The 16229-nt window shown below is 54.4% G+C and overlaps 1 protein-coding gene across 3 annotated transcripts in view; it reads left to right on the forward strand.

The window, feature by feature from the left end:
• The window catches only part of GSE1 (Gse1 coiled-coil protein), a 504329-nt gene that overhangs the window by 175596 nt on the left and 312504 nt on the right, over nt 1–16229 (forward strand). For all 3 annotated transcript variants that reach the window (XM_073015620.1, XM_073015622.1, XM_073015623.1), the window contains exon 2: nt 14985–15165. In XM_073015620.1, the coding sequence (XP_072871721.1) occupies nt 14985–15165 (181 nt within the window). The remainder of the gene's footprint in view (nt 1–14984; nt 15166–16229) is intronic.

The raw sequence follows: 16229 nt of genomic DNA on the forward strand, positions 1-16229 counted from the left end.
GCTGGGTGAAGGTGTCGGGGATGGCTCCATTACCGCTTACAGCTGCAAGTGAATCTGCAAGTATCTCAGCTTAAAGAGTTTGCCAGGCCCAGTGGCTCACTCCTGTAATCCTAGCATTTTGGGAGGTTGAAGCAGGACGATCACTTTAAGCCAGGAGTTTGAGATGAGCTTGGACAACATAGCCAGACTCCATCTCTACAAAAAATAAAACAATTAGTAGGGCATGGTGGTGCGTGCCTGTAGACCCAGCTGCTCAGGAGGCCGAGGTGGGAGGATCGCTTGAGCCCAGGAGGTTGAGGCTGCAGTGAGCTATGATCGCACTACTGCACTCCAGCCTGGGCAACAAGTGAGATCCTGACTCAAAAAAGTTGAAATTTTAAAAAGGCAAAAATCAAAATGATGTCTCTTTAGCTCGGAACATTCAGCAGGCTCCCCTCTCACTGAGAATGAGAGCCAGAGTCCTCCCAGGGACCTGTGGGGACCTCCGAAATGGGACCCATTGCTTCCCTAGCTCCTCCCCTGCCGCCTGCTCCTTGCTTTTCCTCAAATGCAACCAGGCACACTCCTGTCTCAGGGCCTTCGCACTGGCCATTCCCTGTGCCTGAAACACCATTCCCCCACGAACATGGCTCCTTGCATAACTCAGATATGTCTCCTCCAGCAGCTGTGCTGGGGACGCCATGCCAGGGCCTGGGAGTGCTGTTCACACGGGGCTGATGGTCTGGGGGTGCAGATCGGTAACCCAAATCTCTTGCACTGGGATGTGCCACTAATGGACATGGGCTGGGGTGCGGCCAGCTCTGCTCGGGGAGGGGAGCTGGGGACGGCGCCCAGGGGAAAGGGTGTGATTCCTGGTTGAGGAGGAGGCACAGAACATTGCTGGGAGGAAGGCAGGGGGCATTTTGGGATGAGAGGGAACTCTTAGTCAGCTGGCAAGGTTTGTGAGCAGCCCGCGCATTGCTTTCGCCTGGAACCCTGGGCCGAGCGGGACCCTGCCCGGGGAGCCTCCTTGACTGGCTGCCCGAAGCTCCCAGGATGACAGAAGCCCTTGTTTTGGGACTGAGAGCTGCCCCCCTGAGAAGCTGTGATGCGGCGAATGTGTAGAGGACAGGCATGTGGGGCACATGTGATGGGCACCAGGAGTGTGTGTGAAGCGCAGGCCCGCTCCTTGTTTATCCTGCAGTGCCCTTGCCGGGCCAGGCCCTGCCCCAGAGCTTCACAGCACAGACTCATTGGCCCTTGCAGCTGCCCCAGGAGGCTGGCACTGTCACTGTTTCCATTTCACAGATGGGGTAGCCAAGGCCCAGAGAGGTAGAGCCACTTGCCAGCAGGCACACAACTCATCAGGTGGTGCTGGACTTTGAAGCAGGCAAGGCTGAGTCTGTGCCCTCAGCCCCAGCAGGATGCAGCTTCCCAGGCTGGAGAGGGAAGGGAGGGGAGGAGCCGGTGCTGCAGACAAGCTGGCTGGTGCCATGTGAGCTTTGGAACGAGCTGTCTGCCACCTTCGGGCAGATGCAGGTGACCTCGTGGGTGCTGCTATAGCCAGCCCTGCTCTGCCCTTACCATGACTCCCAGGTTCGCCTCTTCTGTCAAGGCTTAGCCACCCCCTCCCACAAGCCCCTCTCCCTGACAGGCTTTGCCTACAAGAAATTTCCTTGTGTTTAGGAGTCGGCGTGCACAGTGCCCCACCTCCCACCCCCTCCTAAACCCCAGGCCTCCTCTCTGCTTCTAGAACAGGAGCCTGCGGACCAAGTCCAGCTGGCTGCCTGTTTTTGGACGGCCCATGAGCTAAGAAAGGCTTTCATGTTTTTAAATGGTTGCCAAAAACAAAACCCAAAGGAAGAACAGTATTTTACCACAGATAAAAATTATATGAAATTCAAATTTTAGTGTCCATAAATAAAGTTTTATTGGAACAGCCACACATGTTCATTTAGGTATTGTCTGAGGCTGCTTGGGTGCTGCAGTGGCAAAGCTGAGTGGTTTTGACGGAGACCATTCAGCCCACAAAGCCAAAAATACCATCTGGCCCTTTAAGAAAGGTTTGCAAATGTGCTGCTGCCTCTGGGCCATTGCGCTTGCGGTTCCTTGTTCCAGGAACACTCTTCCCCAGATATCTCCGTGGCTGGTGTCCTCGTTTCCTTCAGGTCTTTTCACAAATGCGCTCTTCTTAGTGTGGCCATCCTATGGAAAATGATATCTCTACCATTGCCCACCCATCCATTACTTTCTCCACCCACCTGCCCTTCTCTCCATCCTGTTCTCCTGCTGTTTGTCTTTATGGCACTTCCTGCTGACGGACAGATGAACACTTTGTTTATTCATAATCATGTTAAAATACTATGTGTCTCCCCAACCAGAATGTCAGCAGGGATTTTTAGCTGTTTTTCTTGCTGCTACATCCCAGGCATAGAGCCTAGCACGGAGTCGGTACTCAATAAACGTTTACTGGATGAATGGATGGATGGATGATGAGCAAATGGACAGGTGGATGAGTGGATGGACAGGTGGATGAATGGATGAACAGTGGATGTGTGGCTAGATGGATAGATGCCTGGATGGACAGATGGATAGACAGTGGACACATGGACAAGTCAATGAATGGACAGGTGGATGGGTGGATGGATAGATGTGTGGACAGAGGGACAGGCAGTGGACAGATGGACAAGTGGATGAATGGGTGGATGGATGAACGACAGATGGGTAGATGGATGGGTAGATGGAGGTGCAGGTGGGTGGATGATGGATGGATGGATGATGGACAGGTGGACAGATGATGGACAGATGGATGAATAGTAGATGGGTGGATGGATGATGGGCAGGTAGATGAATGATGGACAGGTAGATAGATGGAGGACAAGTGGATGGATAGTGGGCAGGTGGGTGGATGATGGATGGATGGATGATAGATCCATGGATGGATGAATGGATGAGTGGTGGATGGATGATGTATGGATGGATGATGGGTGGGTGGATGGGTGAGGGACAGGTAGATGGATGGTGGATGAGTAGGTGGATGGTGGGCAAGTGGGTGGATGATGGATGGATGGATGATGGATGATGGACAGGTAGATGAGTGGTGATGGATGATGGATGGATGGATGATGGACAGGTAGATGGATGGTGGATGAGTAGGTGGATGGTGGGCAGGTGGGTGGATGATGGATGGATGGATGGATGATGGATGATAGGTAGATAGATGAGTGGTGGATGGATGATGGATGGATGGATGATGGACAGGTAGATGGATGGTGGATGAGTGGATAGATGGTGGGCAGTAGGTGGGTGGATGATGGATGGATGGATGATGGATGATGGACAGGTAGATAGATGAGTGGTGGATGGATGATGGATGGATGGATGATGGACAGGTAGATAGATGATGGATGGATGGATGATGGACAGGTGGATGGATGGTGGGCAGGTGGGTGGATGATGGATGGATAGATGATGGATGGATGGATGGATGATGGACGGGTGGATGGATGGTGGGCAGGTGGGTGGATGATGGATGGATAGATGATGGATGGATGGATGGATGATGGACGGGTGGATGGATGGTGGGCAGGTGGGTGGATGATGGATGGATAGATGATGGATGGATGGATGGATGATGGACAGGTGGATGGATGGTGGGCAGGTGGGTGGATGATGGATGGATAGATGATGGATGGATAGATGGATGATGGGCGGGTGGATGGGTGATGGACAGGTAGATGGATGAGTGGTGGATGGATGGGTGATGGACAGGTAGATGGATGAGTGGTGGATGGATGGGTGATGGACAGGTAGATGGATGGTGGATGAGTGGGTGGATGGTGGACAGTTGGGTGGATGGTGGACAGGTGGGTGGATGGTGGATGGATGGATGATGGACAGGTAGATGAATGAGTGGTGGATGGTGGATGGATGGATGGATGATGGGCAGGTGGATGGATGGTGGGCAGGTGGGTGGATGATGGATGGATAGATGATGGATGGATGGATGGAAGATGGGCGGGTGGATGGGTGATGGACAGGTAGATGGATGAGTGGTGGATGGATGGGTGATGGACAGGTAGATGGATGAGTGGTGGATGGATGGGTGATGGACAGGTAGATGGATGGTGGATGAGTGGGTGGATGGTGGACAGGTGGGTGGATGGTGGACAGGTGGGTGGATGGTGGATGGATGGATGATGGACAGGTAGATGAATGAGTGGTGGATAGTGGATGGATGGATGGATGATGGGCAGGTGGATGGGTGATGGACAGGTAGATGGATGGTGGATGAGCAGATGGATGGTGGACAGGTGAGTGGATGGTGGATGGACGGATGATGGACAGGTAGATGAATGAGTGGTGGATGGTGGATGGATGGATGGATGATGGGCAGGTGGATGGGTGATGGACAGGTAGATGGATGGTGGATGAGCAGATGGATGGTGGACAGGTGAGTGGATGGTGGACAGGTGGGTGGATGGTGGATGGATAGATGATGGGTGGGTGGCTGGCTGGATGGGTGGATATTAGGGTGTGACAGAAATGTGGATGCAAAGCTAAGCTGAACCAAATAATGTGGCTCTTAGATGTCACATGACAGGGTCAGAACTTTGGTAAAGGGTTGGCAGGATAAGTGTGGTGTTTCAGGAAGGCCGCTGCCCATTGGTGTTGGAGAGCTGTGGCTGGCAGGGCTGTACACCCAGGGTCCAACAGGAGGCTCTCACCCTTGGAGGCAGGAGATGAGCAGGTTGGGGATGGGGGGGCTACCACTGGGGCTGGGAGGGGGTCCCTGAGACAGATAGGATGTCAATAGTGAGCCAATCTGAGCTCAGTCTAGCTCCCACTGCCAGCCACTAGGAGGAGGTTCTTAGGCTGGTGCCAAGGTCTCAGGGCCTTCACATCTTGGGGCGCTGGCCACTTACCCTGGCCTGGCTGGATTCCCCAGCAGCACCCAAGCACCCTGTTGCCTGATAGCCATGAGGAGGCGCTCTTGCCTCAGGAAGCAGTGAGCTCCTGCCCTGTGCCAGCCTTGTGAGGGACCATCAGCTGCCTCCGAGCCTAAGTGTGTCCTGAGGCTCTCAGTGCCATCAACATGGATCCCTGCTTTCTAGTGACCCTCCTGGAAAGACCCGTGCCCCACCCGCCCATCCCACAATGGGATCAGACACAGCAAGTGTGCCAACCTTTCTGTCCCCGGTGACCTCATCTGTATAATGGGACACAGAGTTCCTGCCTCACTGAGTTGTTTAAGGCTTAAATGGGTCAACACCTGCAGGGACAAGCTCAGGCCTGGCCCTCAGTAGATGCTGTGGATGTCGTGGCTGCAGGCATTGCAAAAGCCATCTTTGCTGCAAGCTTCCGCTCTAGGACCCTCCGTTCCACCTGGTCAGGGACAGACAGCAGCTCCTGGGCTTGGAGACAACCCCAGTGTCAACTGAACCCAGATTCTTCAACCCTGGCAGCACTTGAGGCCTTGAACCAGGGACTTTCTTATCTTCCAATGACAAACTTTTCTTTGCAGCAGGCAGGGTGGGGTCCCCTTCTTTCTTCTACTCTTTATGTAGCAAATGCACTCATGGACTTCTTGTGCTAAGCTGGAATGCACAGCTGCCTCATGGTCCAGGACGCATGGTCCAGGGCTTGAAAAAATAAAAAGGCCTGTCCCAGGCTTCAAGTTTGGCCAGGCCACCTACCTGTCCATCATCTATCCATCATCCATCCACCCATCCACTATTCATCTATCTGTTCGTCATCTGTCTACCCGTCCATCATCCATCCACCTGTCCATCATCCATCCATCATCATCCACCCGCCCCTCCATCTATCCATCCATCTGCTCTTCATCCATCCATCCCTCCATCCATCCATCCATCCACTGCCTATCCATCTGTCCATTCATCTGTCCATCAACCCATCCAGTTTAGAACTATGGGCGGGACTCAGCTCCACCTTTATGGAGGAGGAAGCTGAGGCCAGGGACATGACACAGGGAGGCATTCCCTAGATTACCTTTGCTCCCGCTCAGGTCCCAGCTCTTTCTTGGTCACCCAGCTGCATCTGGCCTCACTTTCTCCACTTGATCTTGGTCACTGCCCCTCCAGGAAATGCAGGCTCCTTTCCCTAACCCAGACACCCAAGGCAAGGTGCTCTGTGCCTGCTGGAAGAGGATCTAGTTGGGCGACCTCTGCCCACTTTCTGTCCACTCAGTCTCAGTTTTCTCATCTATAAAATGGGTTGGTCATTCTCGCCTGGCCTGCCTGGCTCTGGGTCGTGCTTTTGTGCATGTGTTTCATGGGTCTAGAGGGCTCAGGCAGCTGCAGCCAGCCATCACCTGGCCAAACTTGAAGCCTGGGACAGAACCGCCTTTTAATTTTTTCGAGCCCTGGACCATGTGTCTAATTGAGCTTCCGTTGTCCTCAAGGCTGTAGGAGCCTGGTGCCTCCCTCCCTCCAGCCCCCGAGAGAGCGGGGAGAGTCTGATTCTGACCCCCCAGCTGCGGCGCCCTGCCCGAGACAGCCAACCCCCACCCACCCCGCCGCTCCCCAACCCCAGCCGGGAGCGCTGCAGCCGGAGCGGTCCTAATTGCAGTCACAGATGTGGCAGCCACCAGCCTCTCCCGCGCGATCTGCCGTGTGGCGTGTGCTTAATTAGTCCCTGATTACTCATTTGCCGGGTGCTGTGTGTATTCCATATCTAATAACTTTCCAATTACACCCGGTCGCCAGCGCACATTTAATAACCCTTTAGTTGTCTGCTTATCAGGGACTCTGCATTCGGCATCTCCAATCTCCCCCTGACCCGAAGCCTTATCATTCCCTTTATTGCAGTATTTGGAGTCCTCTGCTTGCCATTATGGAGCTATTACAGGGAATTAAGGGGCGTAAAATACTGTTTTTGGCTTCTGACACGCTAGCTTGAAGCACAGAACAAGAAATCCCATCAGGGCAGGTTGAGCGAAAGTCTTGCTAGATGGGCTTTGTGTGGGGCCACAGCGGGTCAGGACAGCGGGAGAAGAGGACTCCTGTGGCAGGGCTGGCCTGTCCATGTTCCCTTCTCTCCCTCCCTGGCAGATGACGGCACTGGTGCTGCAACCTGAGTGTCCCCAGCAGGGGCAGGAGCCTCTGGCCAGCGCACATTTAATAACCCTTTAGTTATTAAAGGGGAGGTGCTCCTGGGCTGGCTGTGCCCGCCGCCCTCCCTAGCCAATGCACACACCCTGCCAGTGCCCTGGGGAAGGGACCGCCTTTCCCCCTGCACTTGGCTTCGTGCCTGTGCTTGATTTTTCCTCAGGGTGAAAAGGAGGTGACGCTGCGTTCTTTTGTGCTGTCAGGATGCTGGCGTCTCTTCCCCTCCTGCGGTTGTGTTCCTTGTCTCATCTTCCCTGCTTTGCTCTCAAGATAAATCAGCCTCAGCCCGTCAGCAAACCTCCCTTCTCTGCCATGCACCAGCAGCACAAACCTACTTGCCCCAGATCATGGCCTGGGTTGCTGTGCGGCTGCTAGGCATGGGGGTGCAGAACCAGGCTTTGCCAGTGTTTACTGAGCACCTACTGTGCCCTGGACACTGGGCGGGGACTAGGTACTTGACAGACGACACATGCTGGCCTGCGTTCTTGGCTCCCACTGTGACCGGCTGGGTGACGTTGGGCAGCTGACTTGACTTCTGTGCCTCCGACTTGACTTCTGTGCTCAACCAGCACCTGGCACATAGTAGGTACTCGGGACAAGTAAGGCAGGTGTTACTAGCCCACTTCCCCGAGACATCAGCTGACAGCCAGAGCAGTTGTGGCTCACTTGGTTTCTCCTAGTCACACCAGCAGGTGAGTGGCAGCTTGGACTCAGGCCTACGTGTGTTTTACTCAAGATCAGCAGCCCCGGCTTCCTGGGGCGCACCTGGAGCTTGCTTGGAAGGAAGAGATGCTTCCGGCTGGTCAGGAAAAGTGGGTGGGCCCCATTCTCCTGACATTTAACTGTTCAGAGCATCCTGCCCCTGTGACTTCAGGGACCCTAGACTGTCATGGAGCTCCAGGCCGGCAGCTAGGAGAGCCCTGCCAGCTGGAGCTGCCCAGAGGCCAGGGTGTAAGGGTCAATGGACAGGCCCCGCCCCCACCATCTGCACCCAAGGCCAAGGCGCGTTCCCCAGCACACACCCCTTCAAACTTTGTGGGGCCATGGGGTCGTCTTGATGCTTCGATTCTTGTTCCTGATGCTCCCGCCCTTAGTTCACAGGATCAGCTAGTTTGTTGGGAACCTGCTATGGTCCAAGTGCCTCAGCAGAAGAGTTCATTGAATTTCCTCCATCATTCCTCTTGGAGGTGGGTACTGTGTTGTCACTATCATTTTTTCTTTGAGACGGAGTCTCGCTCTGTTGCCCAGGCTGGAGCGCAGTGGCGCAATGATCTCGGCCCCTGCAACCTCTGCCTCCTGGGTTCAAGTGATTCTCCCGCCTCAGCCTCCCTAGTAGCTGGGATTACAGGCGCCCACTACCGTGCCCGGCTAATTATTGCTATTTTAGTAGAGACAGGGTTTTGCCATGTTGACCAGGCTGGTCTTGAACTTCTGGGCTTGAGTGATCTGCCTGCCTCGGCCTCCCAAAGTGCCGCTCTCATTGTACTCAAAAGGAAACCAAGGCCTGGAGAGGTGAAGCCACTTCACTAAGATCTCCCAGCTGGGAGAGTAGCCAGGACCTGGGGCACCAGCTGTGCCCTGCTGCAGGGGAGGCCGGGAGATGGAATCTGGCTGGATGCCCAGGAGGGAGAGGGAACTGGCTCCGTGAACAACCAATCAGTTCCTGCCGAAGAGGCTCCCGGAGAAGGGAATTCTGACATCTCAGTCCAGCAGCCCCTGGGCTGCCGCGGGTCCTCGAACTGCAATGTCTTTTGTTGTTCAAAACACTGGTTTACACACTACGGCGCGACAAGCCTGAAGACATGGTGCTAACTTTAAAAAGAAGGCAGCACAAAAGGCCACATATTGGGTTTGTATGAAATGTCCAGAAATGACATTTGTATGAAATGTCTGGAAGAGGCCAGTCCACAGAGACAGAGCAAATGAGTGATTGCAGGGCCTGGAAGGATGGGGTTGAGGGGGGGGCTGTGCATGGGGATGGGGGTTTCTTTTGGGGGTGATGAAAATGTTCTGAAATGGATGGTGGTAATGGTTACACAGCTTATACCTACATTAAAGCCATCAAATGGTACACTTTAAATGGGTGAATTGTATAGTATGTGACTTATATCTCAATAAACCATTTTTAAAAATAGACTGGGGCCGGACGCAGTGGCTCATGCCTATAATCCCAGCACTTTGGGAGGCCAAGGCAGGCAGATCACCTGAAGTCAGGAGTTCGAGACCAGACTGGCCAACATGGTGAAAGCCCGTCTTTAGTAAAAATACAAAAATTAGCTGGGCGTGGTGGCGGTCACCTGTAGTCCCAGCTACTTGGGAGGCTGAGGCAAGAGAATTGCTTGAATCCGGGAGGCAAAGGTTGCAGTGAGCTGAGATCGCACCACTGCACTCCAACCTGGGCAACAGAGTGAGACTCCATCTCAAAACCAAAAACAAACAAAAAACCCCCAAATAGACTGGGGCTCCCAGACCTAGGGATCTCATGGACTAATAAAATTAATAAAACTTGGCACTGACCACACGCATGTGCATGCACACACACACAGTCTTCCTCTTTGGAGCAGGGATATGGCATCTGTCTTCCCCCACACCCTCCTCCCTTGAGTCTACCAGGAGTCGGCTTTCTCCAGAAGCCACTCCAGCTCCCTGGAGAAAGCATAACAATGCAGGATCTCATTAGGCTATTCAGCGGTAGGCTGTGAATCCCCATTTATTTGGAAGAACCCTATTAAATTTCCCCCTTTCACCCTTCCCCATTAACTGACTAAAGCTTTAAAGGTGGTGGCTCTTGTCCAGGGAAATTCAGGAAACAATGGCATTTTCCCAGCCTGGCCAGTCGTCCAGGGCCCAATCTGCCTGGGCCCCTTGGAGTGCTCTGAGATGCCATGTTCTCCAGGGCTCCCCAGGAGTGGGGCATGATGACATCGCAGGCCCAGGCACAACAGTACTTGAAATCCAGACCCACTGTGGGCTTGGAATTCCTGGCTCTGGTAGAGAAGGCACAGCACATATGCAGGTTTCAGGGCCTGCTTTTTCAGGGACTGTCGTAAATGTGGCCTTAGAAGGATAAGGAAGGGGGGCCCTTTGCCTCTGTTTGATTACTTGGCTGAGAACCTTTGCCTCCACCTTCAAGATGGTGCTGAGCATGAGATAATCCATATTCACAAAACCCTGTGTGCCTCACAGCCTTGCCGGTCCATTAATATTGACCAGGCTCCCCTGGGAGCCAGGCCAGCTGCTGACAAAGAAAGGGGGTAAAATCCTTTCACTTCCAGCAAGAGTCACAGTGGTGGGAAGAGCTAGGCCAGGGGAGGGACTGGCACCTGGTTCCCTCTGTTTCTGACACACACAGCTCAGCAGACAGTGGTACCAGGGAACACTGATACCCAGGCCAGGCGCTGTTCTAGAACTTTAAGAACTGTTATCAGCTCTCTATTGCTGTGTAACAAAGTACTATACGTTTAGCAGCTTGCAACAACACACGTTTATTATCACACAGTTCAACTGGGCCCTCTGCTCTGGGTCTCTCACTGGGCTGCAGATCAAGGTGTTGGCTAGGACACAGTCTCACATGGAGGCTCAACCAGAGAGGAACCCGCCTCCACATTCACTTGGTTTGTTGGCCAGGACGCAGTCTCACTCCGGGGCTCGACCGGGGAAGAACCCACCTCCACACTCACTTGGGTTGTTGGCAGTCAGTATTCATTTGTCTGTGGGACTAAGGGCTGCTACGCACCTTCCTGTACAAGTTTGTGTGCGGATGGCTGGATATTTTCAGTTCTCTTGGCTGTATGTCTAGGAGTGGAGTTGCTGGGTTGCAAGGTAACCCTATGTTAGACCATTTGATGGGCTGCCAGCTGTTTTGTGAAGCAACTGCATCATTTTGCATTCTCATCAAAAGTGTATGAGGGTTTGCACAGTGTTTTCACATTTCGGGGATTAGTTGCTGACACTTCATCATCAGGAGAGTTCAACTTTAAAAAATGGATTCCCAAAGCCAGAAGTGGTAGCATCCATCTGTAGTCCCAACTACCTGGGAAGCTGAGGTAGGAGGATCACTTGAGTCTAGGAATTCAAGGCCAGCCTGGGAAACACAGCGAGACCCTGTCTCTTAATAAAAACATTTTTAAAAAGAGGATTCCCAGATTCTTCTTGAAAAATCAGAAGATCTGTGAAAGTGGGACTCAATTCCATCAAGGCGATACCTGCTGACCCTGGGAAGGGCTGTGGCTGTCTCCTTGTTGTCTCCACTTGGTGCCCTTGTGGAGTTTCCCCTCCTGGCTCCTGTGGGGACGTGTGTTCCAACTCCTGTCCCAGACTGCGAGCCCCTTAAGGCAGAGCAGGAGCCTGTCCAAGCTGCCTTTGCAGGAAGCCTGCTGCCCAGTTGGCTCCGTGTCTGAACAATCTCGTGTGTTCCTGCCTCTGGCGCCTTGTGCAGGTGCCTCCCACACCTGGAATGCTGTCCCTCCTGTTCCCACTCCCTTTCAAATCCTACTCCTCTTGAAGGCCCACTTCACATTCCAGCTGCTCCAGGAAGCCCGTGTGGATTTCCCCAACCCTTGCTGACCCCTCCCATCCTCAAACTCCTGTAGTACTTGTCATCTGTGCTCCCATCTCCCCCAGTGGTGTTCCCTCTTGCCATCTTCTGTTCTCTACTGAAAAGCTGTATTTCAGTTGTTTTGTAAGCTGTTTGAGGTTACAGACAACTGCTTCAGGTCAAATCCATATAGCTCCAGTTACTGTGTGAGCTCAGACCGCTCAGTTCATCTCTTCCTGCCTCCATGCCTTATTGGAAGGATTAACTATGCTAATCAGTATAAAGCCCTAGATCAGTGCCTGGCACATAGTAGGTGCTCAGTAAAAAGGGTTGTTTTCTCTTTTGTTCCAGTGCTGAGCTGAGCGGAGGGTGAGCCTCACCACAGCTGTGTTTGCTGACTTCTTTCCTTACACTCACAGTCCCGCTTCTGGGAGCCATCTCCACCCCAGGAGGGGCCTCTCAGTTTCTCCCTCTAGCAGAAGCCTGGCCCCCCAGCTCCAGGAGGGACCAGGAGGTGGGCAGGGGTTGAGACTGGGGCATGGCACAGCCCTCCCCTGCACCCCTCCAGCCATCCCCTGGGGGCTTGAACACAGATGCGGCCCAGCCTGACCGGTGCTGCCCCATAGGCCCTCCCTGGCACCAGGAGCCTCTGGGGCTGGCCGGAGATGCTGTCCGTGCCCTGTCGTGGACACAGCAGCTCCAAGCCTTCCTCTCTTTAGCATCACCTGCAGCATTGCCCGAGACGACTCGGGGCAAGGCTGCGGGAGTGGCTCAGTCCCCAGGGTGGAAACCACCTTGGTATAGGCCCCGGGTACCTGCCGTCCAGATGGGGTTACCCTGGGCCCTGAGTGAGTGGATGAATGAATAAAGTGTGTTGGTCCGAGGTGCCGCCTCCTGGCTCCAGCCTAAGCCGCCGACACGCCTGTGGGATTTGTGGGGGCTGTGGTCTGGCCAGTGTCACCATATGGATCCCATAAATTAAAGCATTCCCGGAAACAAACGGTAAATTTTTATGTCCCTCGCATGCAGAGCTGGTGGAGCCTGCGCTTGCCCGAGGAATTCTGAGCCATCCGTCTCACTTAGGCACTTGGGTTTTATAGCACTAATCCCTAAAAGAAAAAAAAAAAAACAGATCAACAGAAAGTTGCTTTTCCACAACCCTCCTGTCCCTGGAGCTCATGATTGAGAAGTGGAGGGTCACCAACCCCCACGACAGGGGCCTGGTAGCGCAGTTCGTTGTTCAAGCTGGGGGGCTTAGCTCACCACCTCACCGGACAGCAGGCCCTCAGCCTCCCACACCCAGGCCTCTGAAGCCCCTGGCCTGGACTGACCCTGCCTGTGACCCCAGGCTCCTACCAACCCTTCCTGGAAAGGGGATGGGCCAACTAGAGCAGCCCGTCACCAAGACAGAGAGCAGATGCCAGCAGCCAGGGCTGAGGGCAGGGAGCAGGGAGCCTTTTAATGGGGACGGAGTTGCTGTGTGAGATGATGAGAAAGTTCTAGAAATGAATGGTGGTAATGGTAGCACAACATTGGGAATGTACTCAGTGCACACTTGGTAATGGTCAGAATGGTAAATTTTGTGTTCGGAATATTTTATGACAATTTTAAAGATTATAGGAATGTGGCTGGGCGCGGTGGCTCACGCCTGGAATCCCAGCACTCTGGGAGGCAGAGGTGGGCGGATCACTTGAGGTCAGGAGTTTGAAACCAGTCTGGCCAACATAGTGAAACCCCATCTACTAAAAAAAACAAACAGTTAGCCGGGCGTGGTGGCGGGCACCTGTCATCCCAGCTACTCTGGAGGCTGAGGCAGGGGAATCACTTGAACACAGGAGGTGGAGGTTGCAGTGAGCTGGGATCACACTATTGCACTCCAGCCTGGGTGACAGAGCGAGACTCCATCTCAAAAAGTTAAAAATAAAATAAAAAATCAAGATTACAAGAAAGTGAGGGCTGTGGGAATGGGATGACCTCCTGCAGTGTGGATAGAGATTAACCGTGTTCATCCTTATAGTTATAACTGGTAGTTATTCCAAGTGCCATGCAGAGCTCAGGACAGGTAGGCCCTTAGTAATGGGCAGTTGGCGTCGTCACCTCAGCATCCCCATCGTTGTCGTCGGCATGGTAGTTCTTGCTCCGCTAGGGACCAGTGAGCCCAGGTGCACACAGCAGGGTGGAGAATTCCTGCAAAAGTGCCCTGAGGCCCAGGGCCGCACCCTTGCGGTCCTGGTCCTCACTCGGGTGGACTCCCTTGTCAGGGGCAGCACCTAGGGAGGGACACAGCCGTGAATGGTCAGTGGCCAGTGCTGCCTGCTCCCAGGGGGGTCGCACCACTTCTGTGCTCCCTTTGACTCCCCTTGACACAGGGACCTAGAAGAAATATCTGTGTTAGTAAAGCCACAGGTGAGACTCCAGCCAGCTTGTGGCGTAGAGCTGGTCACCAGGACGTGTACCAGAGCAGGTGCCACCCCACCTGTCCTCCTGCAAGAACTCAAGACATCACAATCACAGCCTTCCTGTGTCCATTTTTAAAATGTATTTGTTTGTTTTTGTAAAGATGGGGTCTCCCTATGTTGCCCAGGCTGCTCTGGAACTCTTAGGTTCAAGTCATCCTCCTTTCCTCAGCCTCCCAAAGTGCTGGGATTACAGGCGGGAGCCACCGTGCCTGGCCCTGTATCCAGGTTGTCATGTTGTAATCGAGGCACTCCCGTTGCTCAGAGAGGTGAGGGTCCTGTCTGCTGCTCCCCTGCTGGTAATAACAGCTCAGGATCGCACCAGGTGCCCAGCGGCCCAATCTGGAAGAGCGTCCTCGGTGGGGAGTCGGATGAGGGCCTTTCCCTGATTTGCAGGATGCGGCTGAGATGGTCTACCCAGGTCTCTGAGCCAAGTGCCAGGCCCCAGGGGGTCTCTGGGCAAGGACCACAGAATAAACCTTGTCCCCACCACCACCAGGGGACAGGACAAGGCTGGACCTTTGGGCTCAGCCTCAGGCTGCCTCTTAGATGCTTCTGGGCTCCCTGCAGTGCTGGCCAGCTGCCACAAGAGCTCCAGAAGCTCCAGTTTTGGACGCCAAGCAGATGGGACTGTATGGGAACCCGGCAGCAGAGGTCCAGCCTGGTGTCACCTAGGCCGGGCTTGCTGGACAGGGAAAGACACTGGCACCAGCCTTACTGAGGACCTGCTCTGCCGTTGCCCCGAGCCAGCCAGTCTGAGTCCCTGATGCCAAGGCCAGGCCATTGTTAGGGAGGAATGGCACCTACAGCCAGAGTCCATTCATGTGTCATCCCCCTGCAGGCGTGGCCCAGGCTCACCATGTCCACCTCTTTTCCTTTCAGGCTGTTTGTGGATCTCTGGAAGCATCTACAGCCACCCACCCTCCCACCCGGGAGTCCGAGCCCCGGCCAGGCGCCCCCACGGAGACCCTGCCCAGAGGCCCCAGGATGGCCCAGGAGCTGAGGCCAGTACAGTGTCTGCAGAGCAGCCGGGAGGAGGATGGACCAGACCTCGCCGGTGCAGGTAGATACCAGCTCTTTTTGTATCTCTGGGTACTGGGCTGGGATGCGGTTGTCCCAGCAGGGATGGGGACTCCAAGAGCAGAGTTCAGACACAGTTCCGCCTCGTGTCCTCGACATCCTAGGGGAGAGACCGGGTGCTGGGTCTCCCTTACTGGAGTTTGGATTTTCCCTTCCATGCTCCTTAGGGCTCCAAAATCGTGGTTTCATCAACATCCCTGGTTCTCGATACCCTCTCCTGCTATGCTTCCGGGCTGCCTTTGTTTATTTATTTACCTCTACACTCTCTTGTCTTCATTCATTCATTTATTTAAAAACAAGATGTAATGGATATTCTTGAGTCCAGAGGGGGTCGTTTCTGGGTTTTTGCGGATGTCAACGCGCTGTGTCCCGGGTGCACGTGTGTGGTTCTGTGGGGCTGGGCCACAAGGAACCAGGACGCTGTGTGTGGGACGATGGCGCCGCCGTCTTCCCTCTCCCACTCCCTCCAGCCACAGACGCGCTGTGGACAACACCCCCATCCCAAGGCGTCCTCAGACACCTCCTGAGGGCTTCTGCACGGTGCTTCCCTGAGGCAAGGCGAGGCTGTGCCCTCCTTGGTTAATTGCCGTGTGTGGAACCCTGAGGCTTTGGCTGCTGGGCCTTGGGGCCTGGGCCAGGTCAGACCCTTTGGCTGGGCTTGGACATTCGGTGACCTCCGTGATGCGTTTTTACGGCCCTGTCCTAAAGCCACCCCTTAGGCCATAGGTTCGTCAGCAAGACCCTCCAGAGGGCTGTGGTCAAGGCTCTGTCCCGCCTCCATCGCTGCCCTACAGGATGGGAGACTTGAGACCCCCAGCCCAGCCCGCCCCGGGGGCCAACCACAGTGAGGGCAGTGGGTCCAAAGCACTGCATGTTATTGGGCCGAGCTGGAGAGGAGATGAGCAGACAGGGGACAGCTGGCCCATCCCCCAAGCTCTGGACTTTGATCTGGGACCTCCATCTGCAGGACAACCCCAATACCGACCTGTTTCTCATGTGGTAGGCTCCGGTGGAGGGAAGGGACTGGCCAGGGACTTTAGGGTCACT

The sequence above is a fragment of the Chlorocebus sabaeus genome, chromosome 5 (genome assembly GCF_047675955.1).
Source record: "Chlorocebus sabaeus isolate Y175 chromosome 5, mChlSab1.0.hap1, whole genome shotgun sequence".
Taxonomy (NCBI): domain Eukaryota; kingdom Metazoa; phylum Chordata; class Mammalia; order Primates; family Cercopithecidae; genus Chlorocebus; species Chlorocebus sabaeus.